Below are 18,984 nucleotides of genomic sequence, written 5' to 3' on the forward strand. Positions count from 1 at the left end.
GTCCTTTTAGTTGTGTGTGACTCGCTCTGTTTACATTTTGTTAGGTAATGGCAAACAAACAATCCTCTCGTCAGGGTTTTACTACACTAAACACCTATTAAAAACCAAAGCTAAACGTTATTCTGCTACTGAACTCTGAAGTCACTTTATTGCTCTGAGATACTAATATATGGCTCCAGCTGTTAGATTACTCAGTCATGAAGTTAATGAGATCTCTTTAATATCTCAGTTGTTTCTTCCAGACAGCAAACAGATTAGTGCAGCCTTTTATGCAGTTTTTATTATTATTATTTGAGGTAGTGTATGAAAAGTGCTAATTATGTCTCAGACTTGCTCAGATTTGGCACGATACCAAATTCTGAGATTTCAACATGAACACATTTCTTATCAGCTTCTTACAGAATCTAATTATATGGTGCTACACTAAAATCTCTGTTCTCTCACTTTTTCATTTCTTTCTTTTTTTTTTTTTTCTACACTCTAAAAAATGCTGGGTTAAATACAACCCAGCACTGGGTAAAATATGGACGAACCCAGCGGTTGGGTTAAACATTTAACCCAACTGTTGGTTGAAAACAACCCAGCATGTGTCCTGTCCAATATTTACCCAGCATTTTTTAGAGTGTACAATATAATTTTAAGAGAAACATCTAAGAAAAGTTGATACTTAAAATGGAACATGGACAGACAGACAGTCAGTCTGCGGTCCTGTGAGTGTAGTAACATTCAACAAATGTGATCAACTCGACACACTCAACAAGCACTAGAGAACGGGACTGAAACAGTCAAACCATGTATGGAGACAGAACAACCAATGCCCTACAGCAGCCCAACCACTGTTAGTAACACGCTCATGGAATGTACACTCACAGAAAACACAGACACACTGGGCATTCATTAGAGAATAAATGACTGTTTGAAAGCATAAACATGAGCGCAGTAAATCCACAGAGGACGTTTTCATTCCTGGATCACGCCATAGAAACAAGCCAGCACTGGGATCTAACACACACACACACACACACACACACACACACAGAGCATGAACCCGACCAGCAGACAGAGAAAACTGTTTATCTGACATACTGTCCCAGTGTGTCATAACAAAATCATCTAATTCCTGCTCCCTCCCTTTCTCTTGCTCATTTTTTATTTTCTTTTTTTACTATAGCATACACTAGTTCATTACTTAAATAAAGTTTCCTCAACTGCAATGCATTCTGGGAGTCACGTGCACTGGAGGACATGCATATGAGTTTTTAACCCAAATTGGCCCCTGAAAGAGTTAGATAGACCGCTTATCAGGAACAGCCTGACCCTGACCTACTTCAGTGTGTGTGTGTGTGTGTGTGTGTGTGTGTGCTGGTCGTCCAGCCCTGTGTGTCGCTGTGAGAGAGATTTCATCTCTGCGTGACTCAGCTTCTAGTGAACTCTGGGAGTGGACCCTGCACTTCCTGTAGAGCTGAACGGGCTGAGTCATCAAAGCTCTCACTGACAGGAAATGCATCATCAACCTCGACACATCAATCTTTAAGAGGGAGGGGTCACTGAAATGCATTATTCATTAGCGCAGTGAGCGCAACACACACCATATCACATTAGCAGATAAAATTATGTTTGTGAGCATTTTATGTGCATTTTGTGTTTGTGAGGTATCGCAGTATAGGTGAAATGCATATAATTACAGACATTTTAAAAACGCACACTCATAAGCGATGGTACAGATGTGACTAGCCCTCCGCAGACTGTTTGCACAAACCTTGTGTCTGTCGTGGTTATGGTATCCTAGCAACAGAGCCCTCCATCTAAGCCCAGCTCATTCTGATGTGTATTTATGAAAAAAGATCTAAAACACACTGAATTCAATTATCAAAGCCCTGGAATAATGATGAAAGAGAGAGGAAAGAAGTCCGTTTTTGAAATGCTTTTGTATGTTTTTGAAATGTTTATGAATCTGATAATATATGCCTGTAAATGTGAATATAGTTACTGATTATACAGCTCTTGAATTTGATTGGTCAGTCCTTGCATTCTGCAGTAAATGTTTTTGTATGTCTGTTAAAGTTATATTTGAGGGATTTTTTGCTAGTTTTACGTCTCTCGTATCACGTGGCTGTATAAAATCATTTCAAATCAATATTTCATTTGTTTATTTACTAAGAAGGCACAGGATAATACATAGTCAGCTGGTCATTATCCCAAAATAAACCCCTTCGGAGTGAAACAGGATCTCCGTGGTAGTTTATTTTGCGGTAATGAACATCGCACTGTGCGTTGTCTCATAGGAGCTAGTATTGAAACACGATACTATTTACTGCATACTTAGCAGTTTATACTGCCTAATATCTGTTTATATGACATACTATTAAAATAGTATGTGAAATTGTATGCGGTATGCAACAATAAACATTATAAACGTTAATATGATTCTCACTATGACCTCACTTGGTTGCACATTTTATCCAGCAAGTGGATAAAAATGGATCATATTGGAAATAAATTTTTGATCCAAATTTGTGTAAAAATCAGTTAACTTTTGGCGGTCTGATCAAATAATGAGTAAAATAAAAATGTACTTCTATTCCGTTTATAGAACACTGCATTGTGAGATATAATAGTCCATGTAGTGTTTACTTATAGGCCTACTGTAAATTCTATATACTATATATATATATATACAGTCGATATTTTTTTTTTATCAGATTTTTAAATGTTTTTATGCCCTCCAAGGCTGCTAATATTTGATCAAAAATACAGTAAATATTGTAAAATATTATTACAGTTTAAAATAACAGTTTTCTATTTTAATATATATTAAAATGTTATTTATTCCTGTGATGCAAAGCTGAATTTTCAGCAGCAACTACTACAGTCTTAAGTGTCACATGATCATTCAGAAATCATTTTAATATGCTTATTTGACCAGTAGTGTGTGTGTGTGTGTGTATATATATATATATATATTTTTTTTTTTTGTACTTTGTATTTTTACTTTGTATATATTTATACCTTTTATGTTCCATGTCTAATAATAATAACTTTCAAAAAGTGTTTAGAGTGCAGAACACAGCTGAATTTGAGAAGTTATCAGATGAGTATCTGTGGGAGAGCCCTTCACAGGACCTGAAAGAGATCACCCCGACTTTGAGGGTAAAGGAGGGAGGGTCAGATAATCCCATGGAGACTATACGGATAATCCCGGGATTATAATCCTAATCCTGTGTCACACTGGACAGCTCACATTGCTGCTAATCGGCTGTAGCGCCCTAAAGCCACTGTGAACACTGTTAATCCTGTTACTGAGATCCACGTAATCTCACACTGATAAGGTAATCATACAGAGAGTTAAACATCTATGTGTATGCCAGTTATAGCCTACATGTGGGCCAGACAACGGTCTTCATGTCTGACTGAAAGTATAAAAATTATTTTGTGTGAAACCCTCCCACAAACCTGTTTTAGGTTTAGGGATAGAAATTTTATTGTCTCAATAGAAGACGGTGGAAAAAGTCCCCCACCATGATAGACAAACAAACATCTGTGAGTGGAAGTAGACATATCCGAATGACATTAATTACTGCAGACAGCTCCGTGACCTTTGACCCCACCCTTTCGCTTCGGATGAGCCAGGCGTGTGGTCACATGAGAAATGTGTAAGGAAATCTTGACAGCCGTGAGACAACGACAACAAACGTGCACCTTGAGAACCTTGGCAGTGTCAGAGGGGGGTGTGTAGCGAGACAAAATAAAGAGGCAAAGAAGCTGTTAACGAGAAAAGAGTTGGCAGAAGCAGCGACAGCTGATCAAGATCTGACTCTATCTCTGTTTCTCTCTTTCTTTCTCCGTCAACCACAAAACTAGTCACAGATGAAGCAATAGGTGAACATTGCAGAGAGAACTACAAAGAGAACTACACTTTTCTAAGAAATGTGGTGTAAAACTTGCTATCTTGATGCTAGAGTGTTGCTAAGGTGTTCTGAGTGTTTTAGTGTGTTTCTGTGTGGTTGCGATGGTGAGATGGTACAGATGCAAAGCAGTGGCACATTTTTCTGCAGCAAGGCGCTTGATTTGAGATATAATTTATATCCTTAGCACAAAATTAGTTAATTTAGTTACACGCTAAGCTGTAATAGTAAGGGGTCTAATCATGAGCAATAATGATAGCATACACCACTACACAAAAACAATGTATGGAAGCTCAATTCGACCAACTAAAAAAAATGCTTTGGTAAATCATAATTATCACAAAAAAAAAAATTTCAAGACATAAAAAAAGTTTCAAATACTTGAAATTATGATACAAATCAAGATTATGAGATACAAAGTCAGTGATGACATATAAACAAAATTATGACAAAAAGTTGAAATTATGAGATAAAAGTCATAAATGTCAAAGCAAGATTATTAGATACTAAGTCTATTATGAGCTAACAAGTCTAAATTATGACATGCAAAGTTTAAATTATAAGACAAAAGTAATCAAAAATCATGACAAAAAAAACAGTTATGACAAGATTCTAAGTCAATTATGAAATAAAAGTCAAAATTATGAGATGTAGTAAATTTTAGATGAAGATTCAAAATTATGACAAAAAGTTGAAATTATGAGATAAAAGTCATAATTAAATGACAAAGCAAGATGATCAGATATTAAGTCAATTGTGAGATAAAAGTCAAAATTATGAGTTGTAGTGAATTTTAGACGAAAAGTCAAAATTTTGACAAAAATTTAAATAATGAGATAAAAGTCATAATTAAATGACAAAAAAAGATTATAAGATACTAAGTCAGTTATGAGATAAGTCAAAATTATGACATGCAAAGTTTAAATTACAAGACAAAAAACAATTATGATAAAAAGTTGAAATTGACAAGAAATGGCAAAGCAATGTCCATTATGAGATACGGTGTTATGCAAATCTCCCCACACAGTGACGTAGACGTGGGGGCGTGTTTAAATGAGCCGTTTTAGGGGGGCGTGGATGAGTCTTAACTTTTTATAAAGAATATCTCTTTGGGTTTGAGACTTTAGTCTTTGCAACTTTAGGGATCTCATCTATGCACAAACAGCTTGTAACACTCCAAAGAGAAAGGAAAACTTGAAATCGCATCATATGACCCCTTTAAATCAAAATTATGATTTACCAAAGCATGATTTATTTTTCTTATGTGGAGGAAATGGGCTTCCATAAGAATTAATTCACTTCATTAGTGAAAATGAAGAGTACTAGGACTTATTTCAGTAATATACAGGCAGAGAATGAGGGGAAAATAGTTAGATCACAATTGAGCACTTACACACACACACATTGTAAAACACGTCCGCCAGTAAACTGTAAGTCAGTGCAAGTACAAAGGGACTCTGTTGCTGCGGGACAGCAGCGGCTGACACTATACAAGAGGATGAGACCTTCCTCCATCCCCTTAAAATCACACACACTAACACACATTTAATCTGTGTTAGGAATTGTATGTCAGTGATTCTACAGTATATTGATACATTTTGGACATTCAGCTGTAAAACAGAAGTTTATCTTGTTTACTGTGCAAGTGAACGATGCAACACAAAGCTAAAATGTTCCTGTTATAATTAACAACTAAAAACTAAGCAAATTTAATATGGTGGTATAGACTATAGACTGGTGATATGAGAGGGGTTTAAAGGAGGCCTTTGGACTAAAACTCTCTCCTATCCTTGTACAGTCAGCTGAACCTTTTGTAACTTGAGATGGGCTGAGTTGGGACTTTTTTTCCGGAATTTTAGTCCAGCTGAAAAAGGGAACGTCAGCCAATTTACAAGGATGAGAGGACAATTCTTGTTTCTTGTTTAATTCAAAGGGTTAGAGACAGTCACGTAAAACTAAATCAGTTTTGGTGCAAGAAACTTTTACTGAGACTGACAGTTGACTAAGTGGATTGCAGGGATGGAAGTGTGTCTGCATGAAAGTATAATTCACAACATTTTGATAAGAAGTACCTGTGAAATATCTAAAAATAACATACAGTACATTTGTCATTCAGCTGCACTTTTTATATGTGTGCTAATTACTTTCTTTTTCACTATATGTGTGTTAATGGTGTCTCTGTAAATGCGTGCATATGCATAGAAACCGCACCTGAGGTGATTGAAACATACCCTCTGTTTTTTGGCTGAGTGCTTACATGTGACCATATGCAAGCAGTGACCTAAACGACCTGCCATAGCAGTGCTGGAAAGACTGCATCCTCTCTCTCTCGCTCTCTCCATCAGCTGTCAGGAGGCCGAGTGACGATCAGGAATGACTTTCTCTCTGATTTCACTGACAGGGCTGTCTGTAGTGCACTCTGATTGAGGATCATGTTTCAAATGCGTTTCCTGCCATGCGCAACTGGAGGTTTTTCTCCTCAGTGATAAAAAACTACAAACAGCACATGCAAAAAAACATAAAAAGGAATATTAGCACTTATGATAGGTGCTTCATGAACTTGCCAGACAGAGCTATATTCACTCGAAACTGAAAATGTAGTTTTATAGTGGATTTGTATAATTCTCTTTCTTTCTTTCTCTCTCTCTCTCTTTCTTTTTCTTTTGTGTATATGCAAGCAAGGCCAGAATAATTGGACATTTAAAAAAGGATCAGTCTTCAAAAAAATTTATATTAGATCATTGTAAAAAAATTCTGTATGGCTCAGTCCAGTCAGCAGCTTATAAAAAACAATGCAAGCGACACAAATCAATTATTGAATTTAAACAAAATAAAGGAAATAAATAGATAAGGATGATTTTGCATAATACTTGATTCTTTAAAAATGCATTTGCATTATGCAACAAAAGAATGCATTATTCATATTCATATTAAAAGTATCTAAATACTTTTGGGGTCCACTGTATATTTTCTTTTTCATTATGGTTTCACATTTTTTATTGTTTTAGTGTTTGCAACTATAAAAGGAAGATTTAATTTGGTCAGAATCTATAATTAGGGGTTAAATGTAATTCATAACTCAAGATTTGTATTTGTTACACACACAGTTATATACAAAATACAACTTGCAGTGAAATATAAACCTGGTCAGCTACTCAGAAGTACAGGGAAGTACAAAATGACAGATAAAGGATAAAATAGAAAATCTTTGTGAAATAGTAATAGTTAAGGTTTGGTTAAGAGCTCCAGATCTCACTACTCTAGATCTAACATTTTCTCCCACTGAATGGCTCTTTAGTTAAATTAATCTTGTGTGTCATGTGACCTGAGCCCCTATGCTGCTGTACTGCAGAAGGTTAGGAATGGGGTGAGTGGGGTTAGATGGGGTGAGTGTAACTCGACTCCGCTAGCCCTGACATGTACAGCCACCTCCCATAAACACGTCTTTCTTTTATCCTTCAACTTGATTCTCTCCTCATTCTTTCCCCTCCTGCCTCCTCTTTTGCTCTTCCTCTCGGCAGGTCAGTGAGCGTACAGTACTAATATCTTTGGCACATGCTCAGTAGGGCCGTGTTACACCTTTCACAGAACGTTCTCACCCACACACCCTTCAACATGCACAGACCCGCATAAAACACACACACACACACACACACACACACACAGAGATCCTTGAAACATTTTCATTGTCAGTGACTTCATGTGTGATACTTTGTATGTATATATATATATTTATATATATATATACACAAATATACATACATATATATACATATGTATCAATTATTTGTTAAATATAATAATAATAACAATAATAATAAAATAAACCATTTTATAATATTTTAACAAGCTGGTAAAGTTAATTAGTGGATAATTATCTAAAGGTGTGGGAAATAAATTGCAATAATTAAATACAACATTATTAAATTATTTATTAAATATAATAATAATAATAAGCATTTTTATAGCATTTTTTAACTGTTGATTGATCATTGTCTAAATGTGTGAAAAACTAAATTGTGATATTACATTGTTAATTAAATAAATAAATAATATAATAACATTTTGTATAATTATTATAATGAATTGTCATCATAACAGTTGCAAATGAAAATAGTTTTTAATATTTTTTTAAATATTGCACAGCATTTTAGAATAAGTTGAATGCTATAATTGTAATTAAAACATCTCATTGTTTACCATATATTTGAATTGTCTGTAAAATGAGAATTATACATTTGAAAAAAATCATAAATAACAGCAACAGTTGCTAAGGTAGTAACATTTGAAGATATTTAGCAAGGGCATATTGAATTAGAAAACTATATATTTGAGTGTGAGACACATGAATCAAGTTTGCAGAAATGCAGAAGGAACTAAAGTTTTGAGAGAGTCTTCATCTTCTCATAGCCCAGTGTTGTTTCACAGAGGCCAGCTTTACTAATGTCTTAAACAGATGGTAGAAACTTCAGCTCACAGAATATCAGCCAGACACTCTTTGATTGGCCGGCTCACAGCCGAGTATGTGTGTGTTTTATTTATTTTCTACATGCTGCATAGATAGGAGCGCAAACCTGCGTCACACTTCCAGAAGGTTCTGCTATCTGCGTTAGCCTCTGAGTCTGTGGTATATCACTGACCAGTTATACAAAGTGAATTCAATTGGAATTAGTTCATATTAGACTAAAAATAATCATCTTAATGCTCTGGCATGTTATTTTTGGAATGCATGTGTTACCAAACTGCTAATGTGTTGTGTAAATGTGATTGTTGGACAGGTGTTTAGTCAAATCAAGATTTGTAATAGATAAGTTCCTAGTTTATTTGTGTTAGGGAAACTTCGTTAATAGAATTTGCAGCTGGTGGAGACCTTCACTTTTTACATCATCAGTGACCAGGATGAATTGATGACGCCTGTCAGCTTATAATAGTGGAGAAAGACAAACCCAGAGAGGGTTTAACATTTAGGGCTGTGTTTGTGTGTGTGATACTGCTGAGGGACATCTGACTCCCTGCTATTTTCCCCTGGAATTGACTGACCTGACCTCTCGCTCACAGTGTTTGTCTAACAGGTCCCACACTTATTATGGACTTGGTTTAGCTGAAATGGGAGTAAAAGTGCTACACATTTATATTGTCTCTACAAAAACATGAACTGTGTGTGTGTGTGTGTGTGTGTGTGTGTGTGTGTGTGTTTTGCGAGAAATTAGGCCAATATGTTTATTCAGCAAGGACACAGTTGATCAAATGTGACAAGACATGTGTAATGTTACAAAAAATGTCTATTTCAAATAAATGCTGTTCTTTTGAACTTTATATTCATCAACGAATCCTGAAAAAAAAGTATCGTGATTTCTACAAAAATATTAAGCAGCACAGCAAATTAGCCTATTAGAATGATTTCTGAAGGATCATGTGACACTGAAGACTCAAGCAATGGCTGATGAATATTCATCTTTGCACGACAGGAATAAATTACATTTTTTTTTTTTTTTTAAATATCAAAATAGAAAACGATCATATTAAATTGTAATAATACGTCACAATATTACTGTATTTTTTTATCAGACAAATGTAGCCTTGGTGAGCAAAGGGACTTTCAATAACATGATAAAATCTTACTTTTGAAAGGCACTTTATAATTTTTGGTTTATTGTCTATATGCATCTACTTCTACTGTCATAGCTGTAATTAAAAAAATAATATAAAAACACTGTTTTACAGTCATTTTGCAAGAATAAATAAAAATGCTGTATTAAGAACTTTTAATTATTATTTAAACTATCATTATATAATTAAAATATATAAAATATATAATAAATTTAAAAAATTAAAAAAAAAAAAAAAACTAAACTGGATTGTGCTGTATTATTGGATGCCACAAATAGAATATTATTTTAATAGTATAAAATAATTTAATAATATCATTTAATTCATAGAATGTAATTAAAATTTAACATTTTTTATAAATATATTATTATATACTCCAGTATATATTATTGGAGTTATAAATGTTGCTTTGTTGCAAGTAGTTTTGTGTTTGTTTTTGGTTTATGCAAACCTAGTTCCAGTTAACTGCATTCTCTTCTAGCAATTGTAAATGCTTTGCATAAAAGCATTTTTTTGGCATTTTGAGTTTAGGAGAGAAGTCAATTCACTTTCCAGAAACATTTTAGCGCTGTATAGCCATACAACTCCATCACAACTGCATAACACTCTCCTAAAGTGCTGGTTGCAGAGATAATTGAACATTTAACCACAGAAATTGGCAAAAAGGCTTATTTTGGTCGCAGCAGACAGACATGACGACAGGCGTCAGATGAGAGCAGGTTAAAGGGTTAGTTCACCCCAAAATGAAAGTTCTGTCATTAATTACTCACCGTCATGTCGTTCCAGACCCTTAAGACCTTCGTTCATCTTCGGAACACAAATTAAGATATTTTTGATGAAATCGGAGAGCTATCGGACCCTCCATAGACAGCAACCGTAGATGAACGAAGGTCTTACGGGTCTGGAACGACGTGAGGGTGAGTAATTAATGGCAGAATTTTCATTTCGGGGTGAACTAACCCTTTAGTGACCGGCTGCATTGGAAAGGCCGGTGTCCTGACATACTCGCCTACGCAGCCCAGATTAAGACACTCATCATCCGAGTGCATGTGGACGGGGGTTCACACGGGGTACTGTAGATCCATAAACTCGTCAGATGAATTTCTCTTGCACTGATGTGACTCGTTAATCGATACTCAGCTAATCGATTGAGTGACAGCCTGTCAGGGCCGATTCCACATGGGCTGAAAGCAGCTGCGGGTTGCGGTCAGATGCATTAGAGCAGAGGGCTTTCCCATGCACTCAATACTGTCAGCTGGAATGAGAACAGGGTGTTCCCTCTATCTGCTATTAAACAGAGAGAATGAACCAGAACTGGAGATGCCAGTTGCATGCCATTTACTATTCAGTCTTAATGCAGTTCATTTTCAAATGCAAACATTATGTATAATTGGTGTACACCCATACTAGGTGTTTATTTTAATCTGTGTTACAATACTTTTCTACAGTGTGTTTTTGCAAATTTGTGATAAGTGCATGTCTACTTTGCTGTAAAACAGGGATAAAACTTCAATATTATATTGAGTCATTTTACCATCATTTAGATACCATTCTAGTTTATTTTTTATATTTTGAATTTGTTTTTAATTTTATATTTTCTGTTTGTAATTTTTTCATTTAAGTTTTAGAATTGTTTGTTTTGTTTTGTTTTTCTTAATATGTCTATATAGTTTTTTTAATTTCAGTTTTAGTTTTATTTATTTTAGTGCATCAAGTTAAACTTAAATGAAAGTGATATGATGAAATGATATAAACATATTTGAGGGATCTGGGTCAATAAGAGGTTAAATGGTTTGTTCACCCACAAAATAAATATTCTTACATCATTTACTCACCCTCATGTTGTTCAGCCTGATGGCTGACTCATTCTGCCTAAAAACATTCTGCCTAAAAAAATAGTACAGTGTATATATACTGTATATACATATATAAAAATATAATAATTAACAAATTTGGAAAAACACAAGGGTGATGAAATGACAATATATTTATGCTTTTATTAAAAAAAAAAAATTGTGTGTTTTAGTAAAACACAAATGACTAATTTACTTGAATTAAATTACTATTATTTTTTACATGTACTAACATAAAAACAGTAAAATCACAATAAAACATGAGGTTTAATATATATATTTCCCCTTTCTTTTCTTCTCCTCATGTTCTTGCTCTCTCTCTATTATTCTCAGGGTCGTTGTTCCAGAGAGAACTGTAAGTACCTGCACCCTCCTCCTCACCTGAAGACGCAGCTGGAGATTAATGGCCGTAACAATCTGATCCAGCAGAAGAACATGGCAATGCTCGCCCAGCAGATGCAGCTAGCCAATGCCATCATGCCAGGAAGTCAGCTTCAGCCAATGGTGAGGCTCCATTCTTGTGACCTCAAGAGAGATCAGGCCATTTCTACACATAAGCATTTTCTTTACCTGTTAGTCTAATGTTTGTTAAAGTTTATTTATGCTTTTCCACTTTTATTATTATATACTAAATTAGGTTATTATTATGATATATATATATATATATATATATATATATATATATATATATATATATTAGTGGTGGGCGTTATCGGCGTTAACGTGCTGCGTTAACGTGAGACTCTTATCGGGCGATAAAAAAATATCGCCGTTAATCTATTCTCAAAGTTGGGTTGGGAGCTGGGTCTATACTACGCAAGCTATGATGACTTTCACCTTGATATTTTAGCGGATGTATACCTAGCCGAATTGCACTATAGGGGGCGAGAACGAGTCTTCGAACCTGTGTGTATGCGTGCTAACATGGATGCAGCTATGAAGCCGCCGGGTTTGTTTCAGGGGAAATTTATTTTCTAAGAAGCTTCCCAATGGAAATCGGCAAGTCATTTCTGTTTCTACGTTACATGGTCGCTCTCTGTATCGCGCGCACAGCGGAGTTCCGCCCGGTTCGCACACACACACACACACACACACAAACAAACAAGCGTGGCGCACACACAAGTGAGCACACTCCCACTCCTATTTGTAAATATTAAGCCGCAAAACGTCTATTTAAATATGACTTCTGTGTGTCTCTGTGTTAATGTATGGCGCAGACGCACGGGTTTGTTCACTACTCATACAGAAGACCGCGTGACGCTTGCGGTGATATTAACGTCTGTCGTCTCAATGAGGACATAAATACACGAACAACATCTCCAGAACATTCAATGTTATTATCAATATTAAATTCTTGATGACTGCTAGTTGTTTACTACTAGTAGTGAACTTATTCTGATCTACTTGGCAGAATTCAAATGAGCCATTTTAATCTAGATTAATTCCAAGATTACAGTGAGATTAATCTAGATTAAAAAAAATTAATCTATGCCCACCACTAATATATATATACAGTATCTCACAAAAGTGAATACACCCCTCACATTTCGGCAATCATTTTAGTATATCTTCTCAAGGGACAATTCTATAGAAATGAAACTTGGATATATTTTAGAGTAGTCAATGTGCAACTTGTATAGCAGTAAAGATTTACAGTCCTCTGAAAATAACTCCACATACAGCCATTATTGTCAAAAAAGCTGGCAACAAAAGTGAGTACACCCTACGTGAAAACAGCTATACGTCGTTTAACCATGCAAAGCCACATGTTTTTGTCTGCTTGACAGGACTATACCAATTTGTGTATCTTGTTTTAGAGCAGTTAAAATTTGGTGCTTTGTGTACAGTTCTCTCATACGGACCACTGGATGTTCAACAAGGCACCTCATGGCAAAGAACTCTCTGAGGATTTGAGAATTAGAATTGTTGCTCTCCACAAAGATGGCCTGGGCTATAAGAAGTTTGGTAACACCCTGAAACTGAGTTACAGTACGGTGGCCAGTGTCATACAGAGGTTTTCCAAGACGGGTTTCACTCGGAACGGGCCTCGCAAGGGTTGATCAAAGTTGAGTCTTTGTGGAGTGCGTCAGGTGCAGAAGCTGGCTTCAAAAAACAGACGCATGAGTGCTGCCAGCATTGCTTTAGAGGTTGCAGAAGTGGAAGGTCAGCTTGTCAGTGCTCAGACCATATGCCGCACATTGTAACATGTCGGTTTGCATGGCCGTTGTCCCAGAAGCCTCTTCTGAAGTTGGCTCACAAAAAAGCCTGCAAACTGTTTGCTGAACACAACCTGTCCAAGAGCATTAGTTACTGGAACCATGTCCTGTGGTCTGATGAGATTAAGGTAAACTTGTTTGGCTCTGATGGTGTCCAGCATGTGTGGTGACGTCCTGGTGAGGAGTACCAAGAAAATTATATCTTGTCTACAGTCAAGCATGGTGGAGGTAGCATCATGGTCTGGGCTGCATGAGTGCTGCTGGTACTGGGGAGCTGCGGTTCATTGAGGGAAACATGGATTCCAACATGGACTGAGACATTCTGAAGCAGAATATGAAGCCCTCCCTTCAGAAACTGGGCCGAACGGCAGTTTTCCAACATAATAACGACCCCAAACACACCGCCAAGATGACAACTGTCTTGCTGATGAAGCTGAAGGTGATGGAGTGGCCAAGTATGTCTCCAGACCTGAACCCTATTGAGCACCTGGGGGGCATCCTCAAGCGGAAGATGGAGAAGCACCATGTGTCTAACATCCTGCAGCTACGTGATTTCCATGCCCAGGAGGATTAAGGCAGTGCTAGATAACAATGATGCCCCTACAAAATATTGACACTTGGGACATAGTTTTGACATGTTCACTTAGGGTGTACTCATTTTTGTTGCCAGTTATTTGGACAATAATGGCTATATGTTGAGTTATATTTAGAGGACAGTAAATTTGTACTTCTATACAAGCTGCACGTTGACTACTCTAAAAGATATCCAAGTTTCATTTGTGTAGTATTGTCCCTTGAGAAGATATACTAAAATTTTTGCTGAAATGTGAGGGGTGTACTCACTTTTTCTCTGTACATATTGGCTCTAAAAAGTAGTTATATTAATATGTATTAATGCTATAAATGATTAACTACTGTGACTATGCACTTATTAAAAACAATGAAAAATGATAATAATAATAATTAGTAACACAAAATCATGTGCTGTCGTGGTAGTTTTTGTAAGTGTGGATAATAGTCAAATAACAGTGCTTATTTTTTTGAGCCTTGACTATATTATTTGCATAAGTCACAGAAACAGAAAGTCAATTTATAGCAGTGTCACTGTATCAGTTTCATTTATTGTTATTTTCGGTCTGTTTCAGCCTATGTTTTCGGTCACGCCAGGCCTCGCAACCAACGCCAGTGCAGCTGCTGCAGCAGCCGCCGCGGCCGCGTTTAATCCGTACCTGGGCCCAGTGTCTCCTGGGCTGATGTCCGCAGAGATCCTGCCCAGTGCACCTGTGCTGATGACGGGCGGCCATGCTGTGGCATCCATGCCGTCCGCTGCCAACGCCGCAGCTGCTGCTGCTTCAGCAGCGGCCGCCCAGAAACTCCTCAGAACAGACCGACTGGAGGTATGAGGCCACCAGAGAGCCATCACATCATGACACACTACCAATATCTGTATCTATCTCTTTCACACATATACACTTTTAAATCTTAACCTTTGTATGCATGAAGTTTTAGCTTTACTTGCAAGTAAGAAATAAAGGGGCTGCTGCCCTCTGCTGACCACTCGATAGAAAAAGTGCTACAATACTGGATATGTGTTGAATTAAAGGGTTAGTTTACCCAAAAATGAAAATTATGTCATTAATTACTCACCCTGATGTCGTTCCAAACCCATAAGACCTCCATTCATTTTCGGACACAAATTAAGATATTTTTGATGATATCTGAGAGCTCTCTGACGCTCCCATAGACAGCAAGGGTCCTTACACTTCAGGGTGAGTAATTAATGACATAATTTTCATTTTTGGGTGAACTATCTCTTTAAATAATGTTACAAACTGTACAGTGTGTCCTATATACTGCCTACTGTTTCATTTTAAAAAATATACTTATGTTCAACAGCATGTAGTATGCAGTAATAAGTGTTTTAATCTATATGGGTAAATAAATATGGGTTTAATTTATAGGTTTATTTATTTATTTTTATTCAATTTATCAAATAACAAGCCAAGATGGCAATTGCAGTACAAATTAAGGCTGATATTACTTAATCACTCTGGAATTGGAAGGTTCTTATTTTAATATATATATGATTATTAATTATTATAATAATTTATTATATGAATATAAAACATTATACTTAATTATATTATAATGTATTCATTATTTCTATTTATAAAATAACAAGCTAAGATGGTATAAAATATGGGTGAAATGTTTTAACATAATTATTATAATCTTAATTATTAACATAATTTGTTATATTGATATAATAAATGATAATTAATTATAATATTTTTATTATACTGTATTCTTTTTATATTTGTAAAATAACATAAATTGGGATTGCTATAAAATATGGGTACTTTTTTAGATTATAAATATATATTTTTTTATAAAATGACATAGTGAATTAGTTGAGTGCATTGCACTGTGGAGTACAATATTTCATGCAGTCTACTGGTTGTGCACTGCACATTTTAGCAATATTTTAATACACTTTTGTGGAAAGTGCCTTAACTGTTAAAATATTAAGTCAAGGAAGAGATATAAAAAAATATTTTGCATTGCATTGTGGGCTATGATATTCTGCACATTGTGCTTTGGTTGCAACCTTCACATTTCTGCATTCATGCATACAGAAAGTTCACATATTCTGCACATTACTGCATACTACTTTGTTTCAATAGTAGCATGCCATTCTGAACATAATTAAATTAAAGATTAGAGGGTCTCTTTATTAATGAAACCTTGGCTAATTTGTGTACAATTCAGTAAAATTGAGTTTTTACACGAACACAAACTTTGTAGTCTCTCAATATGCCAAACGATGCATTACAGCTGTGTGTATTTTCAGGTGTGTCGTGAATACCAGCGTGGCAACTGCTCTCGTGGAGAGACGGACTGCAGGTTTGCCCACCCTGCCGACAGCACAATGATCGACCCCAGTGATAACACAGTGACGGTGTGTATGGATTACATAAAGGGCCGCTGCTCCAGAGACAAGTGCAAATACTTCCACCCTCCTGCACACCTGCAGGCCAAGATCAAAGCGGCCCAGCACCAGGTCAATCAGGCTACGGCCGCCGCTGCCATGGTGAGCACGTCCTCTACTGCATATCACACACACAGTCATGTAATGCTGTTCTCATGCTTCATACTGTATGTAGAATTAACATTTTTTTTAGATGGTATATATTTGACCTTGGGTTAACATTGACATTTCTGTGCCATTTTAAAGGATGCATTTAAAGGAATTGTTCACACAAAAATGAAAATGTTCTCACCCTCAGGCCATCCAAGATATGGACGAGTTTGTTTCTTCATCAGTACAGATTTGGAGAAATTTAGCATTACATCACTTGCTCACCAATGGATCCTCTGCAGTGAATAGGTGCCGTCAGAATGAGAGTCCAAACGGCTGATTAAAGCATCACAATAATCCACAAGTAATCCACACCTCCAGTCCATCAATTCTTAACTTGTGAAGTGAAAAGCTGCTCGTTTGTAAGAAAAAAAAAATCATCATTAAGACATTTTAACTTCAAGCCGAGTCCTCTATCCATAATATTGCTTTTTCTAGTGAAAATGTCATCTTGTCTGAATCAGGAGAGAAGTGTGCACAGATTTACAAGCACAAACAGTCATAAAGGGCTGTTTTTGATGTGAGAGGATGATAGGTGATGGACTTTTTCCCTTGAGGAAGCATTATTATGGTTTATTATGGAAGACTGGTATTTTGGCCAGAAGTGATGGTTTAACTGAATAATGGATTTGTATCTTACAAACACACAACTTTTACTTCTTAAGACAATAATTGATGGACTGGACTGGAGTGGTGTGGATTACTTGTGGATTATTGTGATGTTTTTATCAGCATTCTCTCATTCTGACGGCACCCATTCACTGCAGAGGATCCATTGCTGAGAAAGTGATGTAATGCTAAATTTCTCCAAATCTGTTCTGATGAAGAAACAAACTCATCTACATCTTGTATGGTCTTTAGTTGAGTAAATTTTAAGCAAACTTGAATTTTTGGTTGAACTAATCCTTTAAAGAAAAACGTTTTAATTTGAAAAAAGGAGTTTTTAAATAAACAAAATTGTGTAGAAATAGTGTAAAATTAACATGTTCTTGGTATATATTTGATCTCAGGTTTCTGAAAAAAGTTTCAGGAGTTTTTAACTATGTTTCTTATGGATTATATATTTTGATAGAGTTCTGTAGAAGATATTATATACATACAAGTCATTGCCATTCCCATTTAAACTGCACAAATATGTAATTTCATCATCCTGTCGAGCAGAGGGCAGCGTCCTAGTTATTTTTATGTAACATTTCTCCACATTAAATGTATGTTTGCAATCCAGCGCAATGTTATCCACTGTTGACGTGTTACAAGTATGTTTACTGTCAATGAAACCCTGTTAATGTTACCATAACTGATGTACTTGTTAATTGAATCTCAGTACAGAGTTCTCTAAAACAGAATGGACTGTATTTCTGCATGCCTTAGTCCTGATATCCCCCTGTATACTGCATTCCAATGATTTGTTTTTATTTGTTTTTTTTCTCACCTACCCAAAATGCACTGCTGCCCCCATGATGCACCTCTGCTTGCTGTTTATGTTAATGCGCTTGAACCCCATTGGCCCATTGCCATCATGTGCTCGCTGCCTGCTAATTAAGACTCAGTCGGCTGTCAAATCACTGAAGCGACCCCTCGAAGCCACCTTTGACCTGGTACTATGACCTTTCACCTTTTTGCTTGGCATGTTGCTTTATTGTAGTGTCTTAACAACAGAAGAAAGATAATTTGCAAGCATAGTCCTTTTGTTATCTGTTTATTTAATGCCTCTGTTGTGTTCTGTGTTACCATGTCGTGTGATCAACTGACTGCGGCGAGCATATTGAGCAGATGTGTAACGAGAAACCAGATATGCCGGTCTGCCGCAATCAGATCATCACACGTGTGTTATTCCAGGGCGTGAGGACAGGGCCAGATTTTCTAAACTCTAGTGACATGGCTTCTATATGTTTATGTTCAGTATGCATGTTTAGTATCTCTGTGTAGTGCATGTGTCTATGGGAGGGGAAGCAGCAGAAGAATACTAAAGCTCCACCATTAAAGCAACAGAAAAGATCTAGTCTCTTTCTCACACTTATCATGGAGTGAGCAGTGCAGTTATTTTCCTTTTTTCTTTTTCCTTTTTTTTTTAAATGAGTTTTTTTGTTTTTTTCGTCACTTTTGTCTGCAATACATTTGAGTAGTGCTACGCTTGCTTCATTTGCATTGAGTTAGCAGTATGGATGTTGTAATGTTAATGAATTAATACTCCTGATGTTAAACTAATCATGTAAATCACAGATGCTCAGTGCTAATTTTAGTTTTATAGCGAGAGAAAC

The 18,984-nt window shown here is 36.1% G+C and overlaps 1 protein-coding gene across 14 annotated transcripts in view; it reads left to right on the forward strand.

Annotated features, from left to right (window-relative positions):
• The window catches only part of mbnl1 (muscleblind-like splicing regulator 1), a 69,054-nt gene that overhangs the window by 41,301 nt on the left and 8,769 nt on the right, over positions 1 to 18,984 (forward strand). For 11 of the 14 annotated variants that reach the window (XM_058758702.1, XM_058758743.1, XM_058758757.1 and 8 more), the window contains 4 exons: positions 11,702 to 11,872; positions 14,730 to 14,981; positions 16,436 to 16,675; positions 18,268 to 18,321. In XM_058758702.1, coding sequence (XP_058614685.1) covers positions 11,702 to 11,872; positions 14,730 to 14,981; positions 16,436 to 16,675; positions 18,268 to 18,321 — 717 coding nt within the window. The remainder of the gene's footprint in view (positions 1 to 11,701; positions 11,873 to 14,729; positions 14,982 to 16,435; positions 16,676 to 18,267; positions 18,322 to 18,984) is intronic. The other 3 variants (XM_058758764.1, XM_058758798.1, XM_058758787.1) reach the window with 1 other exon arrangement.

Source organism: Onychostoma macrolepis, chromosome 02 (assembly GCF_012432095.1).
Source record: "Onychostoma macrolepis isolate SWU-2019 chromosome 02, ASM1243209v1, whole genome shotgun sequence".
Lineage (NCBI taxonomy): Eukaryota > Metazoa > Chordata > Actinopteri > Cypriniformes > Cyprinidae > Onychostoma > Onychostoma macrolepis.